Source organism: Rhyacophila brunnea, unplaced genomic scaffold, assembly GCF_057557595.1.
Source record: "Rhyacophila brunnea isolate RB1 unplaced genomic scaffold, BYU_Rbru_1.0 scaffold_18, whole genome shotgun sequence".
In the NCBI taxonomy this organism is placed as follows: Eukaryota; Metazoa; Arthropoda; class Insecta; order Trichoptera; family Rhyacophilidae; genus Rhyacophila; species Rhyacophila brunnea.
The window spans coordinates 26,793,814-26,811,955 of NW_028232837.1; the positions used below are offsets into that span (position 1 = coordinate 26,793,814).

An 18,142-nucleotide genomic window follows, 5' to 3' on the forward strand; every position below is an offset into this window, starting at 1 on the left:
TTTCGGTACAAGTCTACCATGTTTCGTATTCAATTAATGGATCTATGCAGTAGGTATCTACCTAATAATAAAATACAGTGCGACCGCGGTGAAGTATTCAAGTTCAGTGGTTTGTCTCGGCAATATCAGCATAGTTAATAAGTTTTTCAATTATTAACACTGTTTGAATTTGCTTGACATGATTTCAAATTATGTATGTTCAATAATATAATGGGTATAGAATGTTATTTTCTCAAATATTGTGAATTATTCGTTGAATAAAAGAAATCGTTTATTATATTAGGTATTATGTTGAAACATTTGAGGTTTTTAACAGGTGCGGGTGATACCAGTGCAAAGTTTGCTACGAACGAACCTGCAATGCGAAATGTTTTGAATTATATCGAATGCTTTCTTCAACGTCTTTGGTTACAATTTATTACCTAGGTATTTATTCTGCTGCCAAACACGATCTCCACGATTATTCAATGTTTTTAGTAAAATCGCAAAGACTTAACTCATTTTCAAGACTAGATTATGTTTCTCAATAGATCTCCAAAGCTTTTTTTATTAGGCATGGGTGAGTCAGGTGAGTGAATCCGTGTGAGAATATGAAGTTCAGTTCTTAATAAAAATAATCAGATTATTAAATAAGATACCTACATTTAGTTACATAATATTATCATAAAATATAATATAGATAACTGCTGGGTTAATATTATTTATCTTATATCTGAAATAATTTGTCGTTTTCGTGTTATTTATTACATCAACGCCGTATGATGAAATTATTTGTGTCAGCTATTTGCTTTCTGAAATGCATTTAGCATTTTGACGCAATAGTTCTTTTCGTAAATAATGCATTTGAGATTAATGGTAGTAAATTAGATTTGTATGTATTTTCAAGCGTAAGTAAACCGGTTTAATTTTATTTTTAATAATAGATAATAGTGAGGTAGGTACGTACCTACATATAAACCTAGTTATGATCGTTTGTTTCTTGTAACTGGCAGCTACCTCATTTAAGCTGACTATATAATAAAATTACGTTTGGTAGAGTAAATACCTACTATACTTACATGTTTATTGCATAAGAAAGATTGTAAAAAATGTCAAACTGAGTTAGATACATAAAAAATTTACCTACATAATATGTAGGTGCCTGCAAATGTGAATTATCATTGTCGCTCTGATGCTGACAATTTGGAAATTTAAAGAGAATATTGGGTATTTGCTCTGAATAAAATACTAGTCGAAAATAATATTAGATTCCAGGGAACTTGAAATAATGGGCACTGAAATACCTAACGGTTGTTGAGTAATTGGTAACCGATCTCGAGTGTGGAAGGATGTAGGATAAACTGAAACTCGTGTCAAGAATACGCTTGTCCTCGTTCTGACAGCTGCTGTTGGTTTATGTATGGACGCTCATTTAATATTGGTGTATTTGAAGGTTGCAACACACACTATTGCACGTCTATATTATGTGGTTCAATGTCGTATGACACTCAACATTCAAAAACCTGCGTCAAAATGTAATGTAATGCGGTATAGCTTATTGGAATTCTATATATTAATCTGTTCTGTGTTAAAGCCGTTTTACACGAGACACTGGTGTCCGGACACTCTCTGTCTGAACGCGCCCATTCATTTATGTGTGATCCACGGCTTTAGAGAGGTCGCTTTGTTAATATCTACTACACGCGATAAATAAGCAGGTATCTACTTACCTAAAATTCAATATTATTCGTTAGGTAGTGTAAATTACTTATTTCAAAACTGAAAGTATAAAAAATAATAGTTAAATAGTAAAAACAAACCTGTTCATCAAAATTTAAAAAATTATAAATGCTCTATGATTACTATTAGGTAATAAATATTGATTTATAATTAGTGTCAAGATTTCTCATTTAATCTGTGGGTGTACCTAGATCATGCATCGTATCTCAAATAAATTTTACCATACATTTAGAGTAGACGTTTTTGCATTTCGTTTCTGAAGAGTTGATCAATGAAAAATTCCATTCGGCTTTAGCGCTTGTCTGGCATTGAATATCAGTTGCGAAGTGTGACTTTTGGAAAGAGGTAGGCCGTGGAGATCTGATAAAAAGAGCACACTTGTCAGCTATACTTACGAGAAATAAGAAGATAATACGATATTACTACTAATGAATATGTACACACTAATGACAACGACACAGTAATTTAATGAAACTTCAAAAACTCACTGACGACATAAAATTAAGCGATCAGTTTAAATTAAGTAGGTACGTATTTTTTCAAAACATTTATACACATCAAAAATCATTAGATAAAAATTCTTTTTATTTTTAAAAACAGTCTATATTTATTAATATTCAATTAAACACCATAGATTTTTTTAATTATCTAATTATTAATTATTTAGTTTTAGGCTCTGCGATCGGAGCTTACCTTAGTTCATACAATTCGATAGACTGTGCGGGGTAAGGTAACATAAAGTCCATATGAAAAAAATTGAGAATTATTTGAAACATAATCCGAGACGTACGTCAAGACAGATGGCGCGGTGTGGTATATTTTAAAAAACCTTTGCAGATTGTTTTGTAATTATCAGTATCATACATTTCTACACATGCGGCATCTCTTGTTGGCAAAATAAATTATTTTATAGAATATAATATAATCAAGTGATTATATAAATAAGTCAATATACAATTAAAAAATATTTAGTATACATAGTGTTTGGAGTCTTCACCACTGTTGAATATGCCTGTTGGTTTCGGCCAACTCTCCTTCGTGCAAGTGGTTTCGTATAAATCAGTGTATTTACAATATAACGTAGAAAAGGTACTAAAACTAAAGAATTAAAACAAACCGTCGTAGATAGGTTATCCTTCAGTTAAAGGGGGATTGTTGCTAGCTAATAATAATTGAATATACATTTAAGTATGCCGATCTAGCATGAGGTTATGAAATATTTAACTAAGTTTAGCCAGGTTTATGCTTATTTACCTAAATAATTTCAGATTGTGTAATAATATTCATTGAATGGAATTAATATTTATATTTTTCATAAAATCGATTGATTTATCTACAAAAATAAATACCTAAGTCATTTTTTTCGTCAATTAGTAAACAGTTGAGTTATTTATGTAGTCAGCTGTTTTAGGCTATGAATAAATCTTTAGAACGATATGTAGGTAAGTACCTACTAAGATAATAATTAGCAGAAAACTCTGTTTTAATATAAAATCTTATAATGCAGTTTTACCACTACCTATCTAATCGCTAATTCAATTATAAAGTAATTTCATATTCAATTTATTGGTGTTAAAAAAATACTTATACTGATTATCAAACGTAGATAAAACATTATACTTAATCATACGTAAGTAGGTAGTTACTTAGGTACTTAAGTACTACCAACCTACTTAGGTATCTCATATTAGAACCTACCTATCGTGATGACAATATGTTAAATCTTCTTTTTGATTATCTATGATATATATCTTTCAAAAGCTTTTCCGAAGTACCTACCTACATAAGTTCACGTATTTTACGTGCCTAAACCTCACCTTGCAGCGGTGCTACAAAAGTGATCTACGCGCTGCGGATCTGGCATGGCGGAAAACGTGAGAGTTGGCGATGGACCGAGGGAAGTGGCGCGAACTTGTACTTGCCATATGCTCCAATGCTGGGGCGTGACAGAGTAAAAGAAGAAAAATAATAAATAGGTATGTATATTTGTCGTAAAAAAATTCTTGGAATTTCAAATGCTATTTATCTTTTTGATTATAAGGTAAATTATTGAGATATCGATGACTACCCTGAATAAACACTAAATACGCCACTGCACTAAAAGCAACTGAAATAAAACACATGGTGACCACATTATTGAAGCAATATTTCACCTCCCTTTCAGGAATACGCAAGGGCATAATTGCATTGTTAACAAATTCGTCCGAATGCAACAAAACAATTGTTTTTTTTGTGTGGTCCTCGTTTGGGTGATAATCTTGGTTGTAATTACCAAAATGACCTTGCGCAAAAACAATGAGTGCACACAAGGAAGTTCCTGTGGTGAAAGAATCATAGAAACGTTCCCTATTCACAATACTAAATGCATTATTACCTTTCTTTTAATCATAATGAAAATTTGGTGAACATACAATCTTTTGTCAATTCCTAAAAGCGACAAGATCCAGGCAACACAAAATATCTATTTTATGGTATTACGCAGGGACTGTAAATCAGGCATGCTTAATATATTGTGTAGGTACAAGTATTGCACTTGTCATAACTTTGTGCAATATTTGATAGATACTCACCAGTAGTAAAGACTGCCTGTTGGACTGCAGTAATTAATTATAACAAACTAAAAAACCTATCAAAGCACTTATATAATAGCATGGTCATGTCCCCCTCCCTCGCACCTTCCATTTTTTTCAAACCTGAATAAATAGTACGGAAAGAAATTTTTGGGTACAAGTCGGTTATGGGGAAGCCAGCGGCAAACACATTTTGAAAATAGCCGATATACTGGATTATTTGTTAGGTTGGGTTAGTTTAGGTTAGGTTAGGTTTTCATTCATGAATTCATGAATTTTGCCCAAAAATAGCTATGAAAATTCGCGCAGTTTCAGCCTGGCATCACCATAACCGACTTGTATCTACCAATTTTTGTACCTATTTGAATTGGGTATTTTAAGACTTGGAGATATCGTTCAATAAAATGGTATAATCCAGATATCTAAGTGTTGTTGGACCTATACAAATCTAGTCGGAAAATCACACAACTAGTTTTCTTTTTTATTTACCTTAGGTATCTAGTCAAACCACTCACGTTTATGTACTTATCTAAACCACCCTTATATCTATACACCTACATACCTATATAATTTAGAAATCAATAAAAAACAAAATAATTATACCAATAGTTAAATATTACAATGATATACTAGTAAATATAAGAACACAGTGAGGATTATCGCTTTTATTTCTTCCATATTTCGAGGGAAGCTTTTGGTATCTTGTTTGCGACGGGTTATAAAATACAAATACCTAACCTCTGAAAAATAGAAAATATTCACACAGATATAATTATCTAGTTTTTCCAAAGAATCATATTTTTCATATTCATAAGATGTTTGTTATGAAAACAAGTGTTTTACTCTGTATCACAAAGTTGACTATACAGACTATGCGGTGAATTCTTCTTGTATCCATTAATTGAAAAATGCAACAACCATAAAGTATGTATACAAAGAATTGTGAAAAGTCTTGATAATTAACTATGTTTTTCGTATGCGCTCAATTGACCGCGGCAGTCAATTTTCCGTGAAACGCACATACCCACCAAGATTTATATTTAATATGTGATATGCACATTTACTGTTTTATTTATTGCCTTCTAATAATATCCATGTATTAATACTTTACAGTTTACGGCAATATAATGAGTATTTTATTTTCCGAGTGTGTTGAGACCTGCGCAGTGTGAACCGGGCTTGGTTTTTTATATTATTTATGAATTGTATGATTTATTTGATTGGCCTCTTGTACCTATATCATATTGTTGTAGAACGTGTCCGTATAAGAAATGAAAACTGGACGTTGAAGTAGTGGGCAATCATGCTTTTTGAAGTCGTATATTATATACCCTGAATAAGAAAGTGCATTTATAATACTCGTTAGGTACGAGTACTTACCTAGATAATATTGCTCTTTTTAAATACATATCATTCTGTTGGTACCTATTTCGTACTAAACTATAGACAAATTAAATAAAAAGTTACTTAATAGTGAAGTTTATATTATTTTACACTTTTTTTAATCAAAGTACATAAACTACCATTTTCGCATCACAAGCGTAGCATTATGTATTCACAATGTGAATCCATATTGCGAAGATTATATTATTAAGTACCACATGTTATAAGAGGAATGAAAGTTAGTTATTAACAAACTTATACGGTCCATGCTCCGAGTGAAGAATATTATATTAATAATTTTGTGAATTTTGCACAAACGCGGTATTTGAGCCCAAATCCGCGGTTCCAATATGCGCAGGTTTTTTCATACAACTAACTTGACAATATCTACTGCAATAGAAACCTACATCAGTTTTCTTTTGAAGCCTCTATAATTCTGAAGACAGTAGGTGGGTATAGGTAGAATATTATACAAATACCTACTTACTTATATACTAATAGATAAAAATACATATGAAATTATACTACTTTCTATCTGAACGGGTGAATGTCGATGAGACAGAATTTATCAATAACTACTTAATTTTCGATTTAATTATAGCGGTATTCCTAAGTAATTAATTTGAGTTGATTTGGTTATATCTGCGTGGTGACTTATGTGTTTATTGTTTTTGGTCACTATTGCCGGCAGTGGTTGGATCGCACATGTTGTATCGTTAAGCCTCGCGCGGCGCTCATCCCACTCTTTCCTGTATTCTGGCTTAAGTAATCCGGCCTAATACTGAATGTGATACATATATAATAGTCTACCTCTAATATCTTTATTATATTGTGGTACCCGAATTGATACCCACTGCCTAACTTTTATAATTAAGCATTATTATTGTTTTAAAAAAACTACTCAGTTATACCTAACCAATAATAGGTAAGTAGTGATTTTTTTGTTGATATACTTATTATATATAGTTTTAATTAATTTATTTTTAAGCATATCTGAGTATTAATTTATTGGTATTATTAGGTGTTTTAAATACCTATTGATTAAATCAGTATGTCACCTGGTTTATGGCATCACACATTTGTTATAATTATTCTTCTTCTTTGACCATGTACATCCTAATAGGATCATATGCCTCCACAGAGTAGAGGTTTGTATTAACAGTTTTAATTTTTTACAAGAAATGGATGTCAGCCACTTGCTCAACCTATTAGGTCCATACTCTGACTCATACACAAATTGAAAAACAATATGTGTACTTGTCAGACCCAGGATTCGAACCTGGGACCCTTGACGCTATAGGCCGGCGCTTAAGCCACGCGGCCATCGTGGGTATTATAATTATTATTAATTAATTATTTGTTATAATTATACTTTAATATTAAAATAAGTAAAAAATAGTTTAGACATGTAGGTAGGTACGTCTTATTAGTTCGTATAATTGTCTAATATGTGTAAAACACATAGGGAGTACCTACTTATAGTACATTTATTTTATATTTGTACCTAAAATTATTAAATTATCAAAACTCAGGCGTATACATAGTAATATTTAGGTAGGTACTTCTTCCCCCAATTTGAGTGAAGTGAAGTGAAGAAAAGTGCTGTAATTTTCTGCGAAGTAAATTCCTACTCAGGTTCGTTATTTTTTAAGTTTCGTTTTCCCAAAAAAATAATTATAAATACTACACACAATATGTAAAACGGCATTCGAGAGAGTCGGTTGGCCGACCCGTTCGCAATAAATCATGTTCCATCTTGCCCTTTGGAGATAAATCTCCCGGATCACATTCATTTTATAATCTTCGCCGGATAACCGCGAGCCGTTACTTGTCTTTTTTTCCTGAGGCCATCCTTATCAAGAAAAAATGCATAATATTATTTATTAGCATTATATGCTCCGGGAGGGGTCAGCTAATTGTTTTTCGCTTTGGTTAAATTGCACAATTTTTCATGTAGTGTGGTTGGAAAATGGGACACGGTTTGACACCGTAAAAATATAATATGAATTGATATTTAGGTAGGTACTATTAACTGAAAATACTTGTTGGAATTTAAATTTAGATTTACATTATAAATGATTTGTAAATCGATAAAGAAATGCTATTTTGCCTGTTTTTTCCGAATCTCCATTCCGCAACATCATGACGTTGTGACAGCAATATCACAGAACTATAAAGGACGGAGGTAGGGTTCAGGAAAATATATATCTACTTACTTGAAAAAGTAGGGAGATTTGTAGTACAACATATCACTGTGAATATACCTATATGCCGTGATGATATCATATTACTAAGATGTTACTTAGCGTGGAAAAATTAGCAGATGTGATGACTAGATCATAAAAAAATAAAAGTTAAAATAATAATGTACCCCAATGTACGGTATTATTATATAGTTACCTACTTAATAATATTGCTATGGTAAGCTCAGTACCTACGTATTTTCAAAATACCTAAGAACATATTATTACATTTGACTTTATAGTTGCCACTGTTGGAAATATTCAATAATATTTTTAGTAGGTACCCAAATAAAATAATTGTTAGCATATAGGCACCTTCCTACATCAATCAGAAAATTGATGACATTATGTAAATACAATATTAATAGTAGATAGGTAATATCTATACCTACACCTGTTATTAAATCAGCCTAATTTTAATTCCCGTTGTGGAATAGTGTCAAATTGACTGTTTTTGGTTTGAGTCTGGCAAATTTAAAATGTTCTCAAAAGTATCTAACGATTAGTAGGTATTAAATTGATGGTTGGTAACTATTCCTCGTGGAATTTTTGTTAAGATAAGCTACATTATGCGGTAGTCTATATAGGTAAGCTCAGATTAAGAATGAACATATTTGACAAAATACCTAATAACAATGACATTTTTGTATTTAGATATTTAGAAACTTGTAATAAAATATTGGAATACAGATTCTACATCTGAAATAGTTGCAAATTAGTGAATAAAGAGTTGAAGTGTTCAATTTTATATGATTGCTGAAACTCTACCAAAGAAATTCTAATTGAATTCAGTGAATAATAAGACTTGCAAATAAGTTGGTATCAATCTAACTTAAGAGCGTTTGATACTTTGGCAGTGATAACTATTACGAATGAAACATGTTGGATTACGAATTAAACTTAATATTTTTAAAAGCGTATGTATCTATTTTTTTTTTCGACCATGTCCGATCCTGATAGGATCATATGGGCCTCCACAGAGTGGAGGTTTGTATTGACAGATTTTGTTTTGAGAAAAATGTATGTTAGCCACTTGCTCAACCTATTAGGTCCATACCCTGACACACACAAATTGAAAAACAATATGTGTAATTGCCAGATCCAGGATTCGAACCTGGGACCCCGGCTTTATATTCCAACGCTTAAGCCGCGCGGCCACCGTGGGTATCAAATAGGTAATAGGTATCTAATTAAATGTTGAATAACTGATAAAATTGTATAGGTATATAAGTGGTGTTATCAGCTATGTCATTGTTATTTGAGAAGAGAGAGGGTGGGTTCTTTTATTGCTAATTAATGAAAGGATTGTTTACATTTTTTTTTGTATAGCACCCACTGTTAATAAAATTATTGATGAATCGATACAACTAAACAACAAGTATTTGTTAGTAATAAAAATTATAAAAAAACGTTTGCATTGGTATAATGGTAAATTGAATGGTTGATTGATACCAGTTGAATATATTATGTGAATATATTGTAGGTATAAATTCTTTATTTTTTGGTATTTTTGGGTTGTATAGAGAAGTTGTGTGAAAAATAAACCCGTTGACGAATTGCCGGGATGGCATTTCTGAACGCGCGAATGGCCATTTGGTAAACGGGCGTGTAAATGGAAATCAATAAAGTCAAGCATAGCGAAAAGTATGCTAGGTGTAGGTACCAACTATAAGTTAGGCTTTTTGCACGAAACTTACTCATGTTTCGCCCATTGTCGGCTTACTTTAATTCAGAATCAAATAGTATGCAAATTATAAATCCGGCTGGGGTTATAGGTAAGTATTAAAATTTCAAATTTGGAATCACCGTTATTTGTATTGAAATATTGAATTTGTTCCATTTTTAAACATTGAATAATACGAAAAAAATTTACTCGTTTACTGATTCTGTATTTAAAAAAATTGTTTCAATATTTTTTTATTTTATTTGCACAATACTAATATAAATACGTTTAAGCAGTTATAATTCTCTAGTAAATTGTATATACTTAATTGCAGTCAATAACAAATATTGATAATACCTATAAGTAGATAGGTAGGTAGATATACATAGTCAAGAATATGCCAATTACCTAATCAACAAGACACTAGGTAATACCTACAATCTTAAATAACTTGTTTATACGCAATGTTTGTTTGTTTTGTTGAACATGTTAAGTATTTCAATTAATACTATATACCTATATAATATTATACAATTAACGTCTCTAAATCTAATTTTAGTTATTATAAAAAATACAATGATGTTTACAACTTCATATTTTTTAATACACAGAGGGTGTATAAGTATATAAATTTTAGATAGTAGGTAGGTTACTCAGTATCCACAAACTATGATCTAGGTATCAATATACTAATTTGTATTACGCAATTAAACCACTTAACGTTTAACATGATATAAATAGAAGCATGCAGTGGCTTTTTAACAACCCCATGAAATTAGAATTCAGTTTAAGTATTTAAAAGATTTATAGGCAATAATAATAGCTTAAAGTAAATTAATTATTCATTATGTACCTACTTACCGAAATATATAGATACATTGATTACCTACATTATTAAATTTAGAATATACCTACCTACTTATATAAGTTATAGGTACTTAGGTAAATATACTTATACTTTATAATAATTTAATGTTTGAACTTAGTCATTTTATTTTTATTTATGTAGTTATTAGATATCGTAAAATTGTAGCGATTTTGTCGGTATGGGCACTTGCATATTTTAGAATCGACGATTGGCACTTATATTATATAAGTATTTATATACCTACTCGATGCGATTAAATATTCTAATAATAAGTACCTAGGTACATATTTATGAAGACGTTGCCACTAAACCATTTCTATTTTAACATTTTTTTCCTAAGGGAAACTCTGTTCAGATATCTTAATCTCTAATCTAAGTGTTAAATCTCTAGAATCTTAAATCTAAGAAGTTCCAAAAAATGGGTAAGTAAAAATGACATAGGTACCTAAGTAGGTAATTATAATTTTTCAACATGGTTGCAAAGTCTTTGACATTTTGTTATGAAAATTTTGGACTCTGCGAGGTCTACCTTTAGCAACTCATTGCCTATAAAAATGGATTACATACACAAAAGTTACGTAATAACCGCTAGAAACACATATAATTTTTACCACAGAAACTTAGGAACAGAAAACCTAAGAAAAGCAAAGCCTCCGGAATATTCTCAAATATTGCCAATATTTAATGCGCGTTTTTTTTATGCGACAAACTTTATTGCATTATTATGACACTATTGAAAATAACATATCGACGGTGATCTGACAATACTATATATCTGACATAGTCATTTTTTCAGGGGCTTAAAAAACTGTTTTTATCGGTATCAGTATTATTTTTTATTTTTCAAGAGAAATGATTTAATATTAGTACAAAAACGGTTATTTCAAGATGTATGGAAATAATTGTAATGTCATAATAAAATAAATCAAGTAGATAGATAATATTTCTTTTTAGTTTCTAGACACTTCGATGCAGATAGACGCTATTATCCACGTACAATTCGAGCACTTTAGGATTTTTTTCGTAGAATTTTTTTTACAAAATACATCAATAATTCAGAATTCGCCAAAACTGCAGATAGATACTATTGTCAGATCAACATCGATATTATCCTTTAGCACGTCTTTTAAGTTTATCATATATTTCTCCACTCAGAATGCAAGCCACATCCTATTATTTTTGTGTTACCTGATTTCCACCATAACAATAATATGTAGTCACTTAAAAATAGTGGGTGTGTTATCATATTAGATGACTATACTTTTAAAACAGAGCTTCTAGTCATGACAATGGTATTACAATGGAAATAGCTATCAAATTTAGTATAAGTAATTTATTTATATTATCATTTCTAAAACAGAAGTTTACATTTCCATTTGAATTTTATTTAACCTAACCTAACCCAGCCATTAAGTACAACTTTACCACAAAACAGTACCTATTTAATATCAAAATACTATAAATAACTTAATAATAAAATAACGTTGAAAAAAAATGCCGTTTTTTGTTGCATCTAAGCATTTCATTGGTATTGTTCTAATTATTCCAACGAATTGAAAACAAAGCACATAGCCAACTAACATGACTCATTATAACAATATACATAATAAATCTTTAGCGAAGTAGAACCACTTGTTTCGTGTTTCGTTTTTGTAACCAAAATCCAAATGATTTATGTCCTCAATCGTACGTTAAAGCAATGCCTACTCTTTTCCGTCTAATTATTGAATTATTATGGTCAAATTTGAAAAAAATCCGAGATTAATTTATTCATAAGTAGATTCCTACGTATATTTTTTCCCGTTACTCATAATTTTTATTTTTATTTATAGCCTGCATGATGATATTTTTTCAATGATATCTTCACTAGCGGGTTTTGGAAATAATTATTATTCAAACAGATATTAATTCATAAACATACTTAGTTAATGAATAAATATAAGTAGATATTTAAAAGTCTTCAATGGCTACTATGGTCAAAACTCAAAAGCATGATAACATATCTCAATAAATACCTAAATATAAATCTATATTATTACCTAGAATACGTACTAAACAATACTTTCTATTATAAGATTAAAATAAGTTAAAGTATTAGGTAGGTAAGGTAAATTGCAGAGATTTTTAGCTATTGTAGTCTTTGCAAATTATAGTGTTTTTGATCAGATGAATAAAATTGAGTTAATCGTGACTTCACGAAATGTTTCAAAGAACTCTTGTTGATCAAAAATACACTGGTTTATTTATGTATTAATAAATAAATAAAACCAAGTATGTATAAACAATGTTATGATTTTTATATTATTTCTCATCATTTATCACTTTTTATTTAAATGAACACTGTACCTACTTGAGACATTTAAATTGCATCCATTAATGTATACTATTATTCGAGATTGCTATAAAATTGTATAACAGAAGTCGATATTCCTACTACCGATCTACAAATAAGTAGAGTTGTTGAAGTAAACAATACTATATAATAATATTATACTCACTGATCGGTGCACATGCTAAATTTGTTATAAATATAAAATCAAGTAGGTAATGCGTTCATATAAGGACTCTTTTGAATAACGATTCATTACTTTTGCAGTTGTTGTAATTGTAGACTTTTCTTCTGATGCGATATTTTTTTTTATCTAGGGTAATAATTCAAATGAATTTATAAAAAAAACCAAGTGGCGGATACTGAATATGTGATTGATAAATTTTATAAATTTATCATATTTTTTTTTCATTCAATACTGAACACGATTTTTACATAAAATTTAAGAATATTAGATTTTTATTACGGAAAAAACATAATTTTAAAATACCTCAGAAACATAATATTTTGAAAAAATGTAGCTAGTGGGACTCAAACTGCTTTCCCCTCTTAAGCTATCGGTCCTTTTATGATTCATGTGAATTATTTCTAATAAGCATCTACGTTTTTAACTGACGTAGGTACCTACTTTAAATTCCACCAGACCATCACACCAATCAGGAGGTAATATTACGTATTTGACCAATATTTCAAGTAAATTACATTTCTAACTTGTAACAGACGTCCGGCGCTAGCCAAATTTTTATTATTGACGTTATTGTACTAAGTAATAGTATAATTATAGGTACCTACTCACACAAGATTTAAGAACGTAGAAATGTAGAAAAAAACATTGATTTGAGATTTTTTTAAATTCATTCTAATATGTAAGTGCCTACCGATGTATCTGAGGTTTTCAAAATTGTGTTTTTTTTTTTAAATTGTGATACTTTTCAGGCATTTGAATATTTGTTGTCGATACACTGAATATTATGAATAAAAATGCCTATATAGATAAATGGTGAGTTTATTTGTAATTAAGAGATAAAAAGGCCACCGATTGAAGTAATCCTAAATAATTACGGGTTACATGAACGGTTTTGACGCTTGGCTATATAATTTACCGACTTATTATACAATAAGTATGAAACTTTAGGATAGTAGCAATAATAATTATATTTTATCTTGACTACAATCAGTATGGCTGCGCGAAGCCAGTACAGAAGTATTTGTTTCATTATAATTAATTATAGCTGTACTTGTGTTATTTGTATTCCATTTTCTAGCAGTTACGTGGATACGTCATATAATTTTAATAATAACTAATATTATATTTATTACATTACTTAAGGTCATAAGTTATTGTACTTTGTAATTTATGAGGATGTAGTATCTAATGTGGTTACGAAGGATTTTACATCATACAATAGAGCATTAATTTACTTTAAACTGCATCTATTAAAATAAATATGTTTTCATTGTGGGTATTCTTTACTCACCAATCAATATTAATTTCGATTTTTGTGTTATATAAATGATTACAAAAATAAAAAGATAAATAATTTTCAATTTACTGTAGCTAAGTGTATTAAAATATTGATGTGAAAGCCTACTACGAAATAATAAATAGGACGATTTTTATAATTTGTATTTATTATGTATTATAGCGCATTGGCTAATCGCTGTAATGCCATAATACTATTTTCTAAATAAATAAATAAATATTTCATAATAAATATAAACCGTTTAAATGCCTATTCTGCCATCAATATTTTTTAAACCCAGTGTTTTGAAATCAAGATGAACATAAAACACATAAATCTAGGTGTAACTAGTAGGTAGGTACTTATATAATATTATTTAAAATTCTAGGTACTTAACCGAGTATTTTTTATAAAAATATAATGCATTTATCAAATTTATTAATAGCTGAGATATTCAATGAAATCATTTGAGTTTAACGGGTAAGTAATTAGTAAACACAAAACAGTACCTGCCTAGGTATTATTTACCAATATAAATAATCTACCCATCAAATAAATAGCTTTAAAAAATTAACGTGATGTTTATTTTGGGATAAGTAAATAGGATGACTGAGATAGCTAATAGTCGAATTAAAGTTAGATAGAAAATTGAGGCTTACTTTGACCAAGGTGCACTCGTTTCATCCAGGGGTAAATTTGTGGAGGGTTTCCACTGGAACTTCCTTTTCCACCCTTAGTGGAAGCCGCAGCTCCCGGTTCAGTGCTGGACGTGCTCGAAGTACTTGACGCTGGACTGGAGACGGTGCAAGGTTTATCAGCGGGAGACGCAAGCGGCGTCGCAGGTGGAGGCTTCGGTGCCAGGGGGGAAGCTCTCCCAGGCCCGGCCGTGGATAAATCCTGAGGAGAAGCCACTCCAGCCGAAGAGGAAGATTCAGCATATTTGCAAGCAGGTGGAATGGGAGGGGCCGGCGGCAGCAGCGCCGGAGATAACGCCGTCGATCTTGGTTGAAGTTGGGTATAATCTGCAAGACCAGCTTGCGCACCGGGGTATTGCTGATAGTGGCTTCCTTGTCCGGGTGAATAACATCCTCCAGGATACGCCGCTCCAGGGCTGTAGTAATCAGCTCCGGGAGCAGGTAGAGCTGGTTCTCCTGGGCCTCTAACCCCCGAGCTCGCTCCCTGTTGTCCTCCGTAGCACGAGGACAGGGAATTGACAAACTGGTACGAGCCCATCCCCGCGTTGTAGTTTAAGTCATTCATCTGGAGACCGCGGGTTCTGGCTTCAGTCGGCAATATTTTCAGGCCTCCGGTCCACTCATGTGGCTGACATCAACGGACACGGGAGTAACAGGCACCTGTTATAGAAAACATCGGGGGATATCAGCCTCGCCGATCGGAGCGTGTCACTGACAAGGATTTCTTTTTGATTAATGTTTTTCTTCTTGCCTGATTTTCACAAACGCATTTTCCGACACGTACTTGTTTCAGTTCGCGGGCCATAAATGTGGAAAATTAAAAGTCACTAAAGATTGAACTTTATCACCTAAATTATCCCAGTTCTTTTTACATACAGTGACATAAATACTTTTCAATAAAACACATAATATATTAAGTTCTTTAAACACTCAAGTATTTATATATTGTTAATTTAAACACTAACTTATAAAAAAACACTACTATTTGAAAAAAAACACTTTTATAATTTATATACTTTAAACAGAGTCATCTTCATTTGAAGTTTTTTTTTATTCAAGTGGCATAGCAAACTGCCATTTTTATAGCGATCATTGTAAAGTAAATAAAACTATTTCTTTATTATTTTAGTTAGCCGGTGAATTCTTTGCTAGTCGAAAAAAAATGTTACAGTAGATTTATATGCTTGCTGTTTTGTCTTATATTACTGCTGAGGAAGTTGAATTTTTTTCATGAGACAGTCCCTTTATGAATGTCATAGGATCATTTAATTTACGGCTCTCTTGACTACGGGCGGCATACCACGTGTTGTTCAGGCCTTTACGAATTTTATGACCCAGAAAACACCAATGATTACTACCCACTTTGTCGTTTTACCACTTAGAAATTGCGATATAATACCATTATTGTATTGAATAGTTTTTTCTTACATAAAGACATCTTACTTATTCGTTATAAAAGTTAATCATTACACTAAAAATAAGCAATGAGATTTTTTTATGATTATTTTTTGAATGCTCTAAAAATCTTTTGCACTACTTTTACACTAAACACTAAGTACTAAAAACTGGTTGTTAACTTAAAGAATCCATGCAAATTTGTGGCCGATTTTATTTCGTTATGCGTATTAAAGTTGGTGTACACATTGCCGTCTTCAACCCCTGGTTTTGATTTACGTTTTCACGGTATAATCAGCCTTTTAAATAATTTCATCGAAAAGCTCTACGGACGATAACGCTATTGTTTATTCTAAAGTCCGTGTTATTATTCTTTGGCGCCGTTTTTACCGTATTCCCACGAATGATTTACGCACGTTTTATTACTGTCATTACACGAATCTTATCACTTGTTTATTAAATGTCACTATTTAACAATAATTTTAGCGGAAAACTTTTATTCAAACATCACCACAACCGGCGCGATAATTTGAAACTTGACAATTTTCCGTCGAAGTGTCAAAAGAAAAGTTTTTATGCGGATATTTTTGATTAATTCATTGTTTAAAATATAAATTGTTTTGATTAGTAATTAATACACTGATATCAGATCGCTGTTATCGAAGTATTGTTTTATTGGTTGTTTTTTATGATAGGTGGTGCCTGGTTGGATGCCGACAGCCAAGTGATCGGCTGTTAAGAGTTGGTATGATGACGTACCGCCGCGTCACAGTATCAGAGCCCGACCCGAGCCGTGGGGAGGCGCGACACGAACTGTTTCTCTTACATCGCGGACCACGTGTATATACATAGTTGGGCGGGCCGTCGTCTCAGATGGCCCCGGCGACCTAGCCGTAGGACGGGCGGGGAGAATTTTCTCACCATGCCGGCGCAGGTGGCGGACTCTTTGACGTTTGGCCGCGGACGCGGGTGCCGTCGCGGCGCTTCCGACGTTGCGGGATTGACATACGGGGTGGGGGTTGATGCACTCTTCAGGTTTGATTTGTTGACAGCTTTGGAGTGGTGAGGTAATTAAGAGGGCAAGATGAGAAGAACGCGAAAATGCAATAACAAATATAACAACGCAAGACGTCTGCCTAATCAAAATGGTAACAAGCCAATGCACTTATAATTAAATGAAAGTATTAAATTGAATGCTACGTTCATATTTTTATATCTAAAGTAGTATCTACGCTAGAATACTCGTTCATTGTTCCATGAATAATTGAATAGCCGTGTTATTTTATAATTAGTATGTACCTAAGTATGTTTCGATCTACCTATCGTATAATTTGCGTAGACCCATGCATGCGTTTCCTGCGTTTGCGTTATTATGACTAAATGGCTAGCAGTGGTAACACCCAATCCTCGTATAGAAAATATTAAGTTTATATTAACATTAAGATACTCGAAGAATAAGCTTTAATATACGTTATTATGTGTAGTTAAATAAGATAAATAGTTAGGTGACTCCGACAGTATGAAATTAATAGCCTTTCATAATTATAAAATATTCCATGCGGACATTATACGTACAGAGTCGATTGTTTTAAACGAATTTGTTTATGGAAAACCCATAGGTAAGAGGTTCCCGACCTTATTCGGTTCATGGCGGACTTGGTGTGTCATGATTTTTCCAAACCGTCAGAAAATACCTACCTAAAAGTTGTAATAAAACAGACATAAAAAATACACCCTAACTTCCTTATCCACATTGATTTTTGGACGACAGATACTAAGTATTGGAATATTAAGCGGCACCCCAGTAAGCCAGT

At 31.7% G+C, this 18,142-nt stretch overlaps 1 protein-coding gene across 1 annotated transcript in view; it reads right to left on the reverse strand.

Moving 5' to 3' along the window:
* Nucleotides 1-17,147, reverse strand: part of Scr (homeobox sex combs reduced) — a 104,286-nt gene extending 87,139 nt beyond the window's left edge. The window contains exon 1 of the mRNA XM_085945483.1: nt 14,898-17,147. Within this exon, the coding sequence (XP_085801609.1) occupies nt 14,898-15,498 (601 nt within the window). The 5' untranslated portion in view covers nt 15,499-17,147. The remainder of the gene's footprint in view (nt 1-14,897) is intronic.
* Between the last annotated feature and the right edge of the window lie 995 nt (nt 17,148-18,142).